This window comes from Emys orbicularis, chromosome 8 (assembly GCF_028017835.1).
Source record: "Emys orbicularis isolate rEmyOrb1 chromosome 8, rEmyOrb1.hap1, whole genome shotgun sequence".
NCBI lineage: Eukaryota > Metazoa > Chordata > Testudines > Emydidae > Emys > Emys orbicularis.
In genome coordinates this window covers 13108601-13127093 of record NC_088690.1, presented here as the reverse complement: position 1 = coordinate 13127093, position 18493 = coordinate 13108601, and the positions used below count along the sequence as shown (strand labels likewise).

Here is an 18493-nt window from a genome sequence, read left to right as displayed (position 1 = left end):
AGAAATCCTGCACATCATTTGCAGGCAGAAGGGAGAGGAATCAGATTTTGGCCCAGGGTGAAAAGAACCTTTAAGGATTACTTCTAACAAAGGCCAGGCAGTGATCTGGATGGGGCAAGACTAAGGCCTGGTCTACACTAACACTTCTGTTAGTCAGGGATGGGGCTGGATTTGAACAGGAAGTGCTCCTATCTGGCCTTTCTGGTCAGGCAGGCCAATCTCTGCGGGTGGTCAGGGAGTGGCATAGGCAAGCTGTAAATGCATGGCTTCCATCCGTGCACCCCCTCACGGCAGCCCTTGGCCTCATTTCCCCTTGATTTCTCAAATAACCCACGGACTCTGAAGGCTCTACTGAGTTTAATTTATTACCAACAGTCCACTACCATGAACCAGAATCCCCTCAGCACAGTGCAAACGAACAGTCCAACTCCAGCATCTCTCCCCCGACCCCCAGGTACAGCTCTGGCATTTCCCACCCCACCCCACCACTCTAGCTGGGGTGTTTCTCTGCCCGGTTTCCATCCCAGCTACGGTTCCAGCTCTTGCCCGGACACATCAGCAGGCTCACGTCTCCATCATACCCCAGACTTTGGCCCTCTCTGGCCAGCAGGCATCTCCCTGGGCTGCTCTCAGCCTTCAGCGCTCTCTGGCCTGGGGACATTTGTAGAAGACCCTCTGGCCGCCCTCCTCTTTCACCAGCCTGATCTAGTGCCGCTGCTCAACCAGGGAACTCTTACCACTCGGTCCTCCAGGGGAATCCCCTCCCTGCAGCTCTTCGCCCAGCTCTGCCTGTGAGCTCGCTTTACTGTGGACTCACCCCTGTCCTGAACTCTGGGTTCTGAACTCCCCTCTCAGTTATAACTCCCCCGGGCACCCCACCCCCCTCCTTACACCAAGCCAGGGCACACTTGGACAGGAACAGGAGAGCTGAGCCTACTTTCATTTAATAGGCCAGCTACCCTGTTACACAAGCAGACCGGACCCCAAACTAGGAGCCAGGAGATCTGGGTTCTGTTCCCAGCTCTTCCTCTAACTTACTGGATAACCTCTTTAGCAAGTCCCGGAGAGCCTCTCGTGGAAATGGTTTTGGGTGCCCACAATCCAGGACCTGGTTTTCAGAAGTGCTGAACACCCACCAACTCCAAATCAAATCAATGGGAACCACATCTGCCCAGGCCCTAGGGTCTAAAAGCAGGGTGCCCAAAACAGGCTGCTTCTGAAATCTGGCCCTTAGCTTCTCCATTCCAGTTTCCCAGTCTGTTAAATGGGGATGGTACTTATCCACCTTTACAAAGTGCTTTGAGAGCCACAGCTGACGTGTTACTGAAGAGTTCGTCATTCGGTTTGTAACAAAATCTGAAGTCGGGCAAGTCTCTGTTTGGAGGTGCATAGCATCCCAAGCTTGGATTAGAAGAGTTTGGGTTTTATCACTGGAGCAAACACTATATTTGAACTATACACAAGAGCAAGTCAAATTTGCAGGATGCTGTTTATTTAGGGTCATTTGATGGAAGCCTTTACTGTAACAGAAAGGATCAGAATTTATCCCGGTTCTGGTGTAATGAGTGAACAGCTGATGCTAGACTCAGACAGATACTGCACTTCTGAGGGACCATGCGTTTGTTCTCATATTGCCCTTGGACTCAAGGGAAAGTTATGAAACTCCTGGAAGCAGGAAGGCAGATGCTGCAAGACATTCCAGGAAGAAAATATTTTCACTGCTTAATTGCCACACTTCACTACAATCTTATTCTCGGGAACTGAGATACTGGGGTATAATTTGTCTGATAACACCAGATCTGTAATCAGAGACATGATATAACCAAGGTGAAGAGTTGAAAAGTAACAAAATAAAGCAGCTGTCTCTTTTGCAAGCTTCATTGCAACCACATGACCAGAGAGGACTCCAGGAATAGCGATTCACAATGGGTGGGGAAGACAGGACTCCAACTGCACATGCAGATAAAACAAGTGGAGAGATTGGGGGGGGGGGGAGGAGAAATAGTGTTCGTAACAGATGTAAAACTAACTAGAGACCAGCTTCCCATTTTTCTACAGATCAGGGGGCAGCAGTAAGATACCTGTTAGGGTGAGGACAACTCCAGTCCAGAGAAGAGCCATTAAAGATCTAGAAAACACGACCTATGAGGGAAGATTGAAAAAAACTGGGTTTGTTTAGTCTGGAGAAGAGAAGACTGAGGGGGAACATGATAACAGTTTTCAAGTACATAAAAGGTTGTTACAAGGAGGAGGGAGAAAAATCGTTCTCCTTAACCTCTCAGGATAAGACAGCCAGGGCATTTTAGGTTGGACATTAGGAAAAACTTCCTAACTATCAGGGTGGTTAAGCACTGGAATAAATGCCTAAGGAGGTTGTGGAATCTCCAACATTGGAGATTTTTAAGAACAGGTTAGACAGACATCTGTCAGGGATGGTCTAGATAACACTTAGTCCTGCCATGAGTGCGGGGGACTGGACTAGATGACCTCTCGAGGTTCCTTCCAGTCCTACAATTCTAGGATTCTCCAAAACCCAGTCAACTACTGGTCTTGATGCAACTAGGGCTTTATATCGAGGTTCTGCAGATACTCCATTAAGCCAAAAATAGCAGCTTCCAGGGGAAAAAACTGACTATCCAATAAGTTACTTTTTCACTGCTTGAGGGGACGGCATAAGAGATGTGTGCACTCTTGTAATAAAAAATAATAATAATTATAATATTTAGCACTTTTTACCCATAGTTCTAAAAGAGTTTTACAGAGGCAGGCGAGTATCATTATCCCTGTTTTACTGAAGGGGAAACTAAGGCACAGAAATTCAATGATTTGTCCAACTCTCACAGCAGAGCCAGGAATAAGGACAGCAAGAAAACAAGGAACAATACACAAATGGAACACGATAGATGTACCAACTCTCAGGCTCAAGCTGTTTATTCATTCCATATCTTACCCACTAAACCAGGGGTGGGCAAACTTTTTGGCCCTAGGGCCGCATCGGGTACAGAAATTGTATGGAGGGCCAGGTAGGGAAGGCTGGGGGAGGCTATGCCTCCCCAAACAGTGAGGAGTGGCCTGGCCCCCGCCCCCTATCCAGCTCCCCAGAACCCCCACCCAACCCCCCATGCTCCGTGCGGTCGGGGAGTTGGGCTGGCTCCTCCGCAAGCCTGTCCTGACCCCGCTCTCTGGCAGGAGCTCAGGGGCCAGAGGGAAGGGTCCTGTGGGCTGGATGTAGTCCGCAGGCTGTAGTTTGCCCCCCTCTGCACTAAACCATACTGCTTCTCTTGTGCTCCGAGAGCACCAAATATTCAAGATCTCTAATCCTGGCTCACGACAAATGCTTGGAAGTCTTGGGCAAATCACTTCGCTCTGCCTCAGTTTCCCCAAGAATAGAGTGAGGTTAATAAATTCTTCCTTTCATGCCCCACAGGAGGGAGATAAAACTGAACGATTACAAAGCACCTCTAAGATGCGTAGCACTAGAAGAGGGCTAAGCATTATGATTATTACAGATTGATCTTGTCTAGCTATGTATTTTTGTGTTCTCAGTCTATGCAGATATTATAGTGCATTAATCACCAAGGTATCTGGATATTAGAGAGTGTTTTGACAATAACAGATGTATAAAATAAGCATAGCCCTGTGATGCTTTGTTTTATACACAGTTTCTACTTCTGAATTTAGACAGTTTTTCCTGTGCTGTCCCTACCATCTTCTCTCTCTCCAGCTCCCCTACATATGTCTGTCTTCCTAACGTTCCATGATTTGGCACTACACCACTTAGCCCTCAAGTACCTTTTCACAGAATCATAGGCTAGGTCTACACTGCAGCGGGGGTCCGACCTAAGATACGCAACTTCAGCTACGTGAATACCGTAGCTGAAGTTGCGTATTTTAGGTCGGCTTACCTGGCGGTGAGGACGCGGGAAAGTCGACCGCTGCCGCGCTGCCGCCGACTCCGCTGCCGCCTCTTGCCGAGGTGGATTTCCGGAGTCGACGGCAGAGCGATCAGGGATCGATTTTACCGCGGCTTCACTAGACGCGGTAAGTCGATCCCCGAAAAACCGATTGCTACCCGCCGGATCGGCGGGTAGTGAAGACAAAGCCATAGAAATGTAGGAATGGGACCTCGAGAGGTCATCTGGTCCAGCCCCCTGTGCTGAAGCAGGACCAAGTTCATCTAGACCGACCTTGACAAGTGTTTGTCCAATTTGTTCTTAAAAACCTCTAATGAATGACATGGATTCCACAGTCTCCCTTGGAAGCCCGCCTATTCCAGTGCTCAACTATCCGAATAGTTAAGTTTTCTCCTAATATCCTAAATAATTTTTCCTAAATCTTCCTTGCTGCAGATTAAGCCCATTACTGCTTGTCCTGCTTTCAGTGAACATGGAAAACAATGGATCATCATCATCTTTATAACAGCCCTTAACATATTTGAAGATTGTTATTGGGTCCCCCCTCAGACTTCTTTTCTCGAGACTAAACACGCCTGTCTTTAACCTTTCCTCATACATCAGGCTTTCTATACCTTTTATCATTTTTGTTGCTCTCCTCTGGACTCTCTCATATTTTTCCTAAAGTGTGGCACCCAGAACTGGACACAGTACTCCAGCTGAGGCCTCACCAGTGCAGAGTAGAGTGGGACAAATTACCTCCTGTGTCCTACCTACAATGCCTGTTAATACACGGCAGACTGATGCCTCTTTAGCAACTGCATCACACTGTTGATTCATACTCCGTTTGTGATCCACTAGAACCCCCAGATCCTCTTCAGCAGTACTACCACCTAGCCAGCTATACCCCATTGTGAAGTGCATTTGATTTTTCCTTCCTACGTAAAGTACTTTGCACTTGTCTTTATTGAATTTCGTCTTTTGATTTCAGACCAATTCTCTAATTTGTCAAAGTCATTTTGCATTCTAATCCTGTTCTCCAAAGTACTTGCAACCTCCTCCCAGCTTGGTTCCACCATAAGCACACTTTTCACTCCATTATCCAACTCATTCATGAAAATATTGACTAGTACCAGACACAGGACAGACCTCTAGAGGACCCCTCACGAATACCTCCAGTTTGACAGCAACCTTCTGACAATTACTCTGAGTACAATCATTCAGCCAGTTGTACACCTGTCCTAGCCATTTCATCTGGAATGCATCTCCTTAGTTTACTTATGAAAATGTCATGTGGCAATGACATTTTCCTTACTTAAAAAAATATATATATCAAGGTAGATCATGTCTACTGCTTCCCCCCATTCAGCTGGCCAATAACCCTGTCAAAGAAGGAAATCAGATTGGTTTGGCATGATTTGTTACTCGGGCTTGACAAATCCATGGTGTCTATTTCTTATAACCCTATAATCCTCTAGGTGCTTACAAAGAGATTGTTTAATAATTTGTTCCATATCTTTCCAGGTATTGAAGTTAGGCTGACTGGTCTATAATTCCCTGGGTCCTTTGTGTTCCCCTTTTTAAAAGATAAGTACTATGATTATCCTTCTCCAGTCCTCTAGGACCTCACATCCTCCATGAGTTCTTGAAGACAATTGGCTAATAGGTCTGAGATTGTATCAGCTTGTTCCTTAAATATCCTAGGGTACATTTCATCAGGACCTGCCAGCTTGAATGCATCTAATTTATCTACATATTCTTTAACCTGTTTTCTCTCTATTTTACCTTGCATTCCTTTCTCTTTGTTGCTAATATTGTGTTAAGTATCTGGTCACAATTTACATTCTTAGTGAAGACAAAGTAGGCATTAAACACTTCATCCTTCTTGATGTCCATTATTAGCTCTTCTTCCCTGTTAAATAGGGGCCTACACTTGCCTTCATCTTTCTCTTCTTCCTAATGGATTTATAAGCCCATTTCTGATTGCCTTTTATGTCACTTGCTAGCTGAAACTCATTTGTGCCTCAGACTTTCCGATTGTCCCTCCATGCTGGTGTGATTCTGGTGTACTCATCCTTAGCAGCTTGTCCACGTCTGCACTTTTTGATAGATTCCTTTCGGATTTTCAGATCCTTAAAGAGTTCCCGATGGAGCCATACTGACCTCTTACTATTCTTCCTATCTTTCCTTCACATTGGGAGAGTTGGGTTGCACCTTACTACTGTCTCTTTGAGCAACTGCCACCTCTCCTGAGCTCCTTTGAGTGTCTTTCTGCTTCAAGCTGAGCTCAGCACCGAATAGGTTGGGCTAGAAAGGCAACTGGGAGTCCGTCCTGAATTCAAATCCTGTTTCCAACACTGACGCGCTGTGAAGAAACCACTTGAACTCTGGTCTCAGTTTCCCAAACTGAACTCCTGGAGAGCTGGAAGGTTAAGTTCCTCCAGTCTCTGAGAAATCCTCACATGGAAGGTGCTATGTAAGTGCCAAATATTATCACAGCCATGGCGTGCAACCCCTCCCCCACACATAGGCACTGACTTCCTGCGTTTCCAGGGGGTGCTCCACCCGCGCTCTGCCCCAGCCCCTGCCCCCACTCCACCCCTTCCCCCAAGGCCCCAGCCCCGTCCCTTCCCGGCCCCGCTCCTCCCCCTCCCCGCACCTTCCGCATGCCTCTAAACAGCTGACTGCGCTGGGAGGAAGGGGGAGGAGCTGATCAGTGGGGCCTGATGGCGGGTGGGAGGGGAATGAGCTGATCCGCAAGGCTGCCGGTGGGTGCTGAGCACCCACTATATTTGTTTTTCCCCATGGGTGCTCCAGCCCTGGAGCACCCACGAGTTGGTGCCTAGGCCCCTCCCCCCACCCACTCACACCTTCCATGGTACAGAAAGCCATGGGCTACCTCCAATTATCCCAGCCTTTACTGAGTTACCTGCATGTGATCATTCAGAGCAGAACGTGGACTGGAATAAAAACCACACTGTTCTATTTAAAACGCTATAGCCCCCCGGTTATTTTTTCCTTCTTAGTTTGAGGCTGATCCTTTTCACTCACCTGTCCAATCTAATTTTTTTTCTAGCACTGGCTTCTCTGTACCGTCTCTCTCCATCCTGGGAAATGGAAACATGTTTGTGAGGTTAAAGTTTTGGAAAAATAATAAAATTTATTGACCGGAAAAAAAAGGTTTTTCAACATTAAGAAAGCGTATGCGCGAACCAGTCCCACAGCCTCTGCTGGTCTCGGTAACAGCCATGGCTGGGGAAATGCATGGGATGTGAATGGAAACACGACACGGATCTTGTCCATGCTCTGGCTGTTAGGTTGGTTCTTGGTTAGCTCTAACCAGGGCTATTGTTTGCACACACTATGGTTAACACATGGCAGGCAACCCTAGCAGTTATCAGTGTGTTGCCCCCACCAGCAGCCTAGGCTAGGACTGTCTTCCTGCCAGCAAGTCAGCAGCGCTGGGTTTGTTGTTGTTTTTAGAGTATGGACAGAGCCTCCCAACTGTGCCTGTGCACCCAGGCTGGCTAATTCTCCCACCAAGCATTCCTCTCAGCAAGCCATCCCAGCATGCATTGCCTCACATGCTGCTGGTGCTACTCTGTGTAGGTGCCTGGCCTCTGGGAATCCTACCCCAGAGGAGTCAGAATAGGGGAGTTGATCAGGTTTTTCCCAGAATGTACCAACGCAACAGAGCTATGCAATGTGGTAGAAGTGGATGGCTAACAGCCAATGCATTTGTGCTGTGTGGGAGAGCGGGGTGGGGAGGGGTGTGGAGAACCTGCTGTGCAGACAACTCAGTTGTGTTTGTTGTAGCCAGGACACACGTGAGTCCCAAACTGGTAACAAAAATTTGGTTGTACTTGTTATGTAGACGGGGCCACTGGCTGAAGGCAAGTTAGCATTGTACAGCTATTTGACTTAGTATAGAAGATACTGGTTAAATGCTTGTGTTGCATTAACTTCCAGGCTCCCTTGCCGCACGCTGCTAGGCAATGCTGCTGCTTGCCAGTTACTATACGGGCTGTGAATTTCCTCTGATTTTCCAAATGGGCTGATATAGCACCACTTGATTTACAGCAAATATTTCTGTTTTACTGCCATTTGCATTAACATTCAAGTCACTAATTCACAAGAACTTTTTAAACACGAGTCAGCCTCCTTCGGATTCCATGATTTGTTTAAATCCACCACTGTTACTGAGAAATTCATTACAGTGGTCTCAGCATTGCGCGGTATCTGAGATCTGCTGCTCCAGAGCCAGCCAACCACTGGGGATTTCCCTACACCCCTCACTTGAACTTCAGTTGAAGCCCTCACCCCCTTCAATGGAACTTCTCATGCTCTGGCTTTAAGCAAGTAAGTGCTCAGCAAGGCCCCAATCCTGGAAGCAACTTGTGTAGTGAAGTACATTCAGCTGTTAGCAAAGCACTGGAAATATATACCAGCCCTCATATGATCAGAGAGAGACACTTTGATTTAGTTCATCAGTTTTGAATCACTGAAGTCCTCAAGGAACATGGGATGCACTCATGTGCTTCTAAAACACTTCAAAACATTCTCATTCTCTCTTTAGAAGGGAAAAGATCAGCTTTTCCTCTTTATTTGAAAACCCTAATTTCTCTTCCTTCCTTCCTTCCTTCCCTGCTTGCTTCATTCTGATGGAGCTCAATACTTCATGGTTCTAATTTGTTTACATTGTTCTTTGTACCAGGCATTGCCAAGCCCATGAATATCAGCATAACATTGGCTTTTTTAATTAATATTCTCTCGGTGTTTTCCGCAGGAACTGAAATTAGAGAAGGGGGTTGGATTTATAGGGGGGGGAGAGCAAAGACAAACAACTAAATTGGCAACACTGAGAAACCTCTCTGTACCTTAGGGTAAATCCTAGCGGGTGGGGCAGCAAAGACATTCTCTCCTAATTAATCTGTGGCTGCATGGACTGACTCCAGTCATCATTTATTTTACATACATTGGCTGCATAGGATTCAGGACCTTCCACCCCGACCCTTGGGTTAAAGGAGAATTTCGGTTATATGTAATAGCACAAGGGCTTATAGCCTCATAAGCTAAAGAAGATGGACAGCTGGAGGGGTGCATGGTCTTGCGCACTTGAGCAGGTCCAACATTCATAGAATATCAGGATTGGAAGGGACCTCAGGAGGTCATCTAGACCAATCCCCAGACAGATTTTTGCCCCAGGTCCCTAAATGGGCCCCTCAAGGATTGAACTCACAACCCTGGGTTTAGCAGGCCAATGCGCAAACCACTGAGCTATCCCTCCCCATCAGTCGCATGTACAGGGTTAAAAATAGGAAAAGATAAATAGGAAAAAATAAATAGGAAAAAAGTGTTTTTTAAAAATAGGAAAAGATTTTTTTTTTGAAAATACGAAAAGATTTACTCCTAAAAATGAGGAATAATTTACCTTAAAAACACTTTCCTGGCTTTCGATGTTTAAATCTGGAACTTTTTTACAGCTTACATATACCAAGTGCCGTCTGTCTTATTAGAACTAACTGAAGGCAGAGAGGTTAGAAGTCTTCAGCCCTGATCCTCAACACTTACACCCCTAGGGTCAGATTTTTTTAAAGTATTTGATTTCAATGGGAGTTAGGTGCGTAGATGCGATTAAAAATCCCATTAGATGCTTATCTACACCTCTAGGTGCCTACATATCTTTTAAAAACATGTCAAGAGCACTGTGTGGATACAAAATTTGTATCCTCATCTGACCTGCAATTCGAAATACATGGTTCACGGATATCTGCATCCACGGGTGCGGATATCTGCAGATAGAAGGCGGATATCCACAGATTTGCAGGGCTCTAAATATGGTCCCATTGCTCATTGAAATCAATGGGAGCTTTACCATTGACTTCAGTGGATGCTCGTACTAGCCCTCCTTTTGTGATATGCCCTACGGCATACGGCTATGCAAGTAAAATATGCTTTAGAAGCTAAACAGTTTAAGATTCGCATTCTTTCCAATAAATTGCAAGAAAGAGGAGTTCAAAATAGTAAGCAATACTCTGTTAAGTCTTGCCTGGCTAATACATTTCAGTCTCTACATAGGAAATTTTTCATTATTATTATTAATAATATGAAATAATCAATGTAAATTCACTCTCTATTGAGCAATTTGATTTCCATTATAGCAAGCTGCATTTGTTTTGCAGCGAATCAGATAAATGCAATACAATTAAAGGCTGTCAAGCTTGGGGCAAAACAAGATTCAGCTGCATCCTACTTCCCCAGATTCTTACATCACTGCACAAGACCACCGATGTGGGCAATGTCACTTTGTAGGCCCTGATTATGGTTTCCATTCTTACCCCAGCTTCTGGTTTCACCATCGGAATGGTACTGGGCTGACCCTCTTGATCCAAGACAACAAATGTCATAAAGGCACTGTTGATGTGTCTTCGACTAACTTCCATTTCCTGCCGATAGGCCTCGACGCAAACGCCAACCTCCATGCTGGAAAGAAAGAATGGAAGCAGATCATCGCTAGGTGCCTGGGGCGTAAAGCAACGCTACTACCTAGCTAAAGGAACCCAGTGTGCCATATATTTCATTGCTTATTTACCAATAAAAAAGCAGAGGAACCTAAGAGTGGACCTACTAGATCAGTCCAGCTCAATCAGTAGGACATGAAAAAGGCACTGACTCAAGCAGAGTGCGCGCAACTTTTCAAATCTTGATGCAAGTTTTCAACAAAATTTGAAATGTCAACAAAAAAGGGAAATCTTTGCAATGAAATCTGAAATTTTCCCCTCCAGTTTTTTGACTAAATCTGGTCACTTGGACTGGACGCACCACTCTATTATGTCAAGCAAATTTTGCCCACAGACACACAGCTCCCATGGATTTAAATGGATGTTGCATGTACTTTGTCTGAGAGCAGATTTAGGGCCTAAAAGTCTATTTTGAAAATTCACTGCTTCTCATGTGAGAATTAAGGAGGTTGATTTTGAAAACCTACAGTAAAAACACATTTTTTCCTGCCTGATGTTTAGACCTGACCTGATCTAGGTAGGAAGTAGAATAAAAGGAAGTAAATAAAGACACACAGTGATTGGCTGCAATAGACTAGATGATTTAAGGGGTCTTTTTTATCTTTTATTTCTATTAATTTATTGATTGTGAATTTATTTTTATTTGAACCCATTTCAAGCTATTTGAGCCAATTCAGATTTATTCTCAGAACAATCTACAACCCGAACTTCTGAATCAACTTGATTTTACAGTCAGTAATGCAGTGGTTCTCAAATTTTTGTACTGGTGACCCCTTTCAAATAGCAAGCCTCTGAGTGCGACCCCTTTTATAAATTAAAAACACTTAATATATTTAACACCATTAGAAATGCTGGATGCAGAGTGGGGTTTGGGGTGGAGGCTGACAGCTCGTGACCCCCCCATGTAATAACCTCGCGACCTCCTGAGGGGTCCCAACCCCCAGTTTGAGAATCCCTGCAGTAATGCATTCTGTAATTCAAGGGGAAAACACTGCTCTGTTAACATAGCTGATCCCTTTATATAGAACCAGATATTGAACTCGTTTTACAACAGATATTGAACATTGGCAATTCCTTCCTGTTCAATTATTTTTCTTCATTTGTGTAAATCCTGCAGCCAATAATTTGCACGGTTTTGTTTTCAAAGACAAAAGTGCAAGCTTCTGTTTAACTTTCTTATCAAAATCCATTCAAAACCCTGAACCAGAGAAAGATGTACCTGTTTTTGAATGCATTATTAACAATAGCTTTTAACAAGAGGCGGTCCCCAACTTGTGATGGTCCCCTGAAATGGAACATTTCAATGGTCTTCAGAGTGGGGTGGGCATGGCACAGCCGGCTGTGGGAAGGGAGAGAGAGATTTGATTTGCAAAATGCACTCAAAATGAGGAAACTATTTCGCCAAGCCAACATATCAACCAGTGTGCATGCCCCGCTGCTGGACAAAATAGCAGACCTGCGCAAGTGTTCGTGCACAAAAGAGAAACCACTCAAGCCAGAGAGCCCTGAGAACAGGATAGGAGGCAGGTTCTTGTCAGGTGACACAGGTATATGCAGCCACCCCAAAGCAAAAACTTTGATGCTGGCCCAACTATCACCATTACACAGTCCCCAGCAACGCTCAGCCAGCCTGAGATATTTGGGCCTATTTGCTGCCCTCAGAAAGGCAGCCATTGAGATCTGTATTCCCCTGAGAATGTGTCTTTTGCCTCGGGCCCAAGCCTCTTGCCCCTGATTCCCCATGTTGTGACTAATCATTCTCCAAGCTCTGAGGGTCACTTGTGCAGAGAGAAGCACCCTTTTCCTAGCCAACTGAGAGCGCGAATGACTGGGACCACACTCTGCGTTTCCCATGCGGCAGGGCAACACTCTGCCAGTAGCCACCACCAGATCAGCTCATTACAAGCCAGTCTCTGTAGCCAGGTCACTGGTTATACCCCCTTTCCACTCAAGGATCCGGTGGCCCTTCTTTACCTCCCCCTTCGTCACTAGAGCTGGAGAGAAAGAAGCTTGGTTTAAAAAACGTCATCCAAAGAACAGAGTCCTTCACAGTGCGTCTTCCTCCTGCTACCGCACTGCAGTGTTAGCATTTGGTAGGCGCCCAAATGTTGGCGTGGGACTTGGGCCCACATTTATTTTGGCAGAGAAGCAAGAATGCAACAGTCATACAGGCAGTGCAAGGATACCGGCAGCCAACCCAAGTGCGTCTGGAGCGCGATGTACATTTTATGATTAAATAATTAGCGGGGGAGGGGGGTGTGGAAGGGGGAGAGAGAGAGAGAAAGAGAAAGAGAAAAAGAGAAAAATTTGCTCTGAATCTCTACCAGTGCCCTTCAAGTGCAGCTGTTCTGGGGCTATTGTTCCCACTCCACTGTAAAATCAGAACACAGAGACTACTCCTTGTTCAGTACGAGTCAACCTAAGAACTCAAAGTTAGTCTCTGAAGATCAAAAAACCAAACCCCGAAAAGGTAGATGGTGAAAAATGGGATAAGACATTTAACTCCTTCACTACCTCCCTTCCCATCACATCACACACACAGGATTCAGAATGCCCATAATTCATGCATACAGAGCACCATCTAATGGACAACTGCTGATTTATCTATGACAAAATACATCAGTCCTGGACGTCCTTCAAGGTTTAGAATAAATATCGCCCAGTTCTTATATAGCTCTTTTCATCGGGCACTCTCAACGCGCTTTACAAAGGCGGGAATCACCGCTATCCCCCCTCTCCTGAGGCGCAGAGCGATGAAGCGACTTGCCCCAGGTCATGAAGAAGTGTTTCCAGGATCACAACAGTACACTAGAAATCTGTCCCTGGTCACGACATCGCACCAGACTATGTATTTGTACGTGAACAGAAACACTGGCCGGCTTTGCAGAAGAGCTGCTTCAAAACACACACATGGAAAGCCCCCTCACAGGGGAAACATACTGCTACAGTCAGGCCAAGGGCGTTACACTCCCGACAACGGAGCTGCCTCACCAGAAGGAAGGCGCACGTGAGACCGTGCAGCCTCAGTCAAGGGGTGAAGCTGATTCTGTGGGATCTATTTCGACGGTGTGATTCCCACCTCGCTCATGGGACTCAGAGACATGCCCCCATCCCCCAGGTCATCTTCCGGACCGGACCCACCGTGGTAAAACCTTGTGGTGTGATGCAATGACGACATCGTGACATAGGAATTTGTCCCACTAAGCAAACTCCAAAGATGGCATCCCTTAGTCGGGTAGGCTAGTCAAAGCTGGCTCCCCAAGAGTAGCGCTCGGGTGGAGAATCCTCAACATGGAAAAGGCAATTTGAGTCCACCCCATCTCAGGCTGTGAGGACTGGGCCTAGTCAGTATGCGGGGAGGAGATCCACAAGGCTACATTGCTCAAGAGAGAAAGTGCTCTTGGCGTCTCAGTGGTGGCACTCTTCCCTTAGCGTCAATGCCAAACCCATGCCCAAGCAGGGCATTGGAGTGCTGGGCGGTTGTAGGCCCAGTGGCCTGACTGGAAAGAAAGTTTAGGTCCTGACCATAGTGGTCATTAAAGTTCAGAGGGTCTGTTCTTGCCAAGACAATTACTTGAGGCGTGGGCAGATAATTACCTGGCACACCCCACCCCCCCCCATGTCATTTCACTTGCACAGTATTCTTCCTCCCTGTCTGCTGTACCGTCTTGCTGTGCCTCACTACCGGACTAGGTAATGAAGGAGCAGAAGATGCTAACAGCACATGCAATCAGAACCCCTCCTGTGACAGAGGCGTCTCCAGCCTTGGGGAGGAGAAGCTCAGAACTGCACCTTGCTGCTATCGTGGCCACGTTTTCCATCCACGCCATGATCTGGCCTCCGAACGTGTTCCCCTGATGATTGGCATGAGGGGGCAGCACCAGTTCCACGCTCTCCACCCTGGTCTTTTCAGCAGGCACCACGGTGTTGCAGTCTCCGTTCTCACGCTCTGGCATGAAAGAAACACGCGTTTACCAGAGTGGCGTGTGGAAAGGACTCACCCCACTGGGCTATTTGCACAAGTCATCACTCAACTAATTGCTACAAAACAAAAAAAACACCGTTTTCTCATCCATCACCATGCCCTGGCCCCTTCCAGCCCAGGGGACTGTCCACTGCCTTGCTGACTGCAGAAGGATTCCCCCTACGCCACAGTCACCAACCATCCAAGTGAGGCGGCTTTGAGAGCAGCTCATTGTCCCTGCTCAATGGAGGAGAGCGTTCACCGGGGAGCAGTGCAAGGTGCTCTTCCCCAAAAGAGGCTGGGAGCCTTCTCCTCAGCAAGCTCCGTCCCTGAAAGCCTAAGGAGTACGAGATGAGGGGTCAGAGCCAGCTGGTCTCTGTGGCTTTGCAGAACATTACCACCGAGTGTTTTGCATGGATAGCACCTTCCATCAGATGAACTCTAAGCATGGTGCAGACATTCATGCAATTGCCTCACAACTGTCGTGAAGTAGAGATTATCTCCGTTTCACAGTGGCAGAGAGGTTCAGCGCTGCCCAAGATCAAATCTGTGGCAGAGGCTGAAACAGGACCCTGATCTCCTTCCCCACCAGTCCTGTGCTGCAGGCACAGCACCACCCTTCTACTAGCCCACCGGAATAAGGGGATTTTTCCAAAAGCAATGAGCCAAGGCAAGAAGCAGCGATACATGGGGAGCGTATTTTGGGTGGCTAGAACCTCATAGTGGAGGCCAGGCTTCTAGGATAGAGATCAGAGGCAGCACAGTCTGGAGGACAGCACAGGACTAGGAGCTAGGAAATGCTGTCTTTTAACCCATCTCTGCCAGCAACTCACTGTGTGGCCCTGGCAAAGTCACGGTCTCTCTCTCTCTCTGCCTCAATTTCTCCCACCTGTAAAATGGGAAGAGTATTTACTTACCTACCTGGCAGGGATCTAGCAAGGAATAGTGAATACTTGTACAGCACTCTGAACATTGCTACCTGGTAACCCTACACCAAGTTGTGGAATTATTTTCCTGACACAGACATGACCGACTGTTTTCGGACCCCAGCTCAAAGCAGTCAGGCAAGCACCGGGCACAGTTTCAAGGTTTGCTTTTGTTCAGGGGCAGGGTCCGCAGGGCAGCTTACCAGTCTGCATGGTGCTGTTGGTGAGGAGATCCTTGAGGGTGTCGGTGTGGGCCAGGCGCATTCGGCGGCGCTCAGCAGCAATGCTGTGTTCCATTTTCTCCTCCTCGGTCTGAGGAGCCAGCGGCTTTAGCTTCATCTACATGCCAAGAGAAGACAGAGTGACAGTGTTTAGCTCTTTCCCCATCTCCATGCCGGTCCCATGGGGATGCGGTTCATTGATCAAAGGGGACATCAAGGAGTGAGGATGTTCCTATTTATCTGCAGGACTTTTGTATTCTAACTGGCCTCTCCAGTGATAAACTCCAGCGTTAGTATGAATGGAGAAAATCTGATTCCTTAGGGGACTGAATTCTTCTGCTCGCTTTTAGAGGTGCTGCTTCTCCACAAGACCAAGATCCTCCTTGTGCCTTTCTTCCCAAACAATCCCAAAGCACTTTACTCTCCCCACAAAGGAGGCCTTTGCATCCAAAGCACCTCCATCAGGAAATCTCAAAGCACTTTACTAACAGGAGTGACTATTTGCTTTACAGCAGCACCTGCAGACCTCAGCTGAGATCAGGACCTCCTGGGACTAAGCCCCGTACAAACACGCAGCCAAAGATTGTAAGTTCTTTGGGGCAAGGACTAGCTACAAAAAACAGGACAAAAGGGGAGTGGGGAAATAGAAACGCAGAAATGGACGTGACTAGCCCTCACACAGCAGGTCAGTGCTAGAGCTGGGCATTCAACCCAGGTGTTTTCACTCCCAGTCCAGTGGACAAGGTCCCTTTATCTGAGGTAGGCAAGTATTAACCTGACTTTACAGATGGGGAAACTGGCACAAAGGTGAAAGGAAGGGTAGGGACTTTGTCAGAGCCATGAATAGAATACTGATCGCCCGACTCCCAGCAGTTTGCTCTAACAACTACCTCATGCCTATTTAAATAAAATTTGAATTGACAACCTATGCTAAGGTTTAAATTTGCTATAATCTATTAAAATATTTTAAATTAAGTACAAAATACATTACGCCGTATATGTTTGCTACCCAGTTTTAAAGAAAGTCAGCCCAGTGAACTGGCAGATTAGCACTTCCACAAACTCTGACTTCAGGTGCTTAACTAGCTTTAGACAGCTGTAACCTCTTCTGCAGGTGCACAGAGAATATTTGCTTCATTTCAGTGTATTCAGCTAGTTCAGTTCAAGGAGAAGAAACGAACTGGGAGTTGAAAAAGCAGGAAAGCTTGATTTCTCTCTTCCAAAATGTGAATAAAAACTAGGTGTGAAAGGATGAGATATACTAGATCTAAAATCTTGAAGGACATGGTGACCAGAAACAATCTGTTCACTTTGCTAACTGACGATGAAGAGTTTATCATCTAAACTTAATAAATTGGTTTTACAATGAAAAATGTGTTCTGATGAGCTCTCTCTTATGTATCCAGCACACTTAAGGCAGTTTTATTTAGTAAATAAATTAAAATGCTGGTTTTGTGCATTTTTAATTTAATTTCCATCCAAATACAAAATTTCAAGTAAAAATTAATCTAGGTAAAATTTAAAAAAAAATTCAACGTTCACCTTTTTCTAACATAAAAATGTAAAAAAAAAAAATCTGAATAAATGTAAATTAAGCTAAGCTATCTAATTGCTTAAATCAACATATACAGATCCTCCTGGTTAGCAAAAAGCAGCACAAAATTTAGTATAGAGAGTATATCTGGTTGAAACGCAACATGTTTTAATGGTTACCAGCCACTGAGAATCAACCTATCTTTAGGAAAAGAACTACAAAGTACAAATGCAAAACATCATTGTTTTAAAAAAAAAAAATAGATAAAATTTAAAGTCAAGGTTTTCTGCTTGATGGTTAAAATCATGATTAAAATTGGTGATTTAAATCAATCCCCCCTGTCTTTAAGTAAAATATGCAAACAGCTTAGCAGCACACTTCATTACTATACAGTGGTGTAAGATGTGGGGTGAAGGCTACCATATTCAACTGAGGCTACAGAGGATGTTTTAGGTGGAAGGCAATTACCCAAATAGGAGTTTGGCTAGGACTCTGGGACTAGCTTCCAGCACACTGTGGGATTTTTAATAACCATAAAGTATCAGCTTAAAAAAAAATTCAGTAAATGAATAGGAATGCCATTTATTTGTTAATGTTTATAAACCTACCTACCAACCCTTTGAGAAATCTAGTCCCTTTTATGAAGAGAACCAGTTAGGCAGGCAGCTAATCAAAAAACAGTTTATACAGATGTTCAAACAACCCTGCAATACAGGGTAAGTTATTATTTCACATTGACACTGTGGTAGCACTTTGAGGCCCGTCAGATCACGGCCCCATTTTGCTAAAACATATACAAACACAGTCAATACAAAATGACCACTGTCTTCATACTTATGCCAAAGAATGGTCATAAATGCTACAAAAATACAACTAAGAATTACATTGTGTCAGACTTAAAGTTCCAGCAGACATCAGTGGTGTCACATAAAAAATAATCTTCACTTGGTTTTATGGGCCTAATCCAGTGCCCTTTGAAGCACTGGATGTCTTTCCAATAGATGCTGGATCAGATCCCAAAAGCAGGTTCTTGTCAGTGCCAAGAACCGACAAGTAGAAATTACACCAGCCTGATTTCTGCAGGATCTGTTCCTACCTTGCCAGTTGCTTTGCCTTGTGCAACAAAAGTAGCATAGGCCTTACACACATTCCACTGCTTCCCGCTGCACAGATCTTCATAGCTGACCTGTATGCCAACCTGGAGGGGGTCACAATAGAAAGGCATTGAACAGAATGTGATAGATAGGGGAGACTTGTTCAGTTTGAATTATTTCTATTGGGGGAAAAAGACAGTTTGAACAACCTGACAAGGCACCACGTGAGAAGAAAGTCTGAGGATTCAAATCCAATGTAGAATTATTTGGGAGAGGAAGAGGTCGTTATTGTAGGCTAGCCCTACACACCGTCCTGGTACTTGGTCCCAGTTTAGCAATT

At 45.6% G+C, this 18493-nt stretch overlaps 1 protein-coding gene across 1 annotated transcript in view; it reads right to left on the bottom strand.

The window, feature by feature from the left end:
- Positions 1 to 18493, bottom strand: part of ACOT11 (acyl-CoA thioesterase 11) — a 45338-nt gene that overhangs the window by 8371 nt on the left and 18474 nt on the right. Inside the window, exons 5-10 of the mRNA XM_065409708.1 lie at positions 18156 to 18257; positions 15508 to 15643; positions 14207 to 14363; positions 11634 to 11753; positions 10232 to 10376; positions 6945 to 7000 (exon numbers count right to left, since the gene is read on the bottom strand). Of these exons, the coding sequence (XP_065265780.1) occupies positions 6945 to 7000; positions 10232 to 10376; positions 11634 to 11753; positions 14207 to 14363; positions 15508 to 15643; positions 18156 to 18257 (716 nt within the window). The remainder of the gene's footprint in view (positions 1 to 6944; positions 7001 to 10231; positions 10377 to 11633; positions 11754 to 14206; positions 14364 to 15507; positions 15644 to 18155; positions 18258 to 18493) is intronic.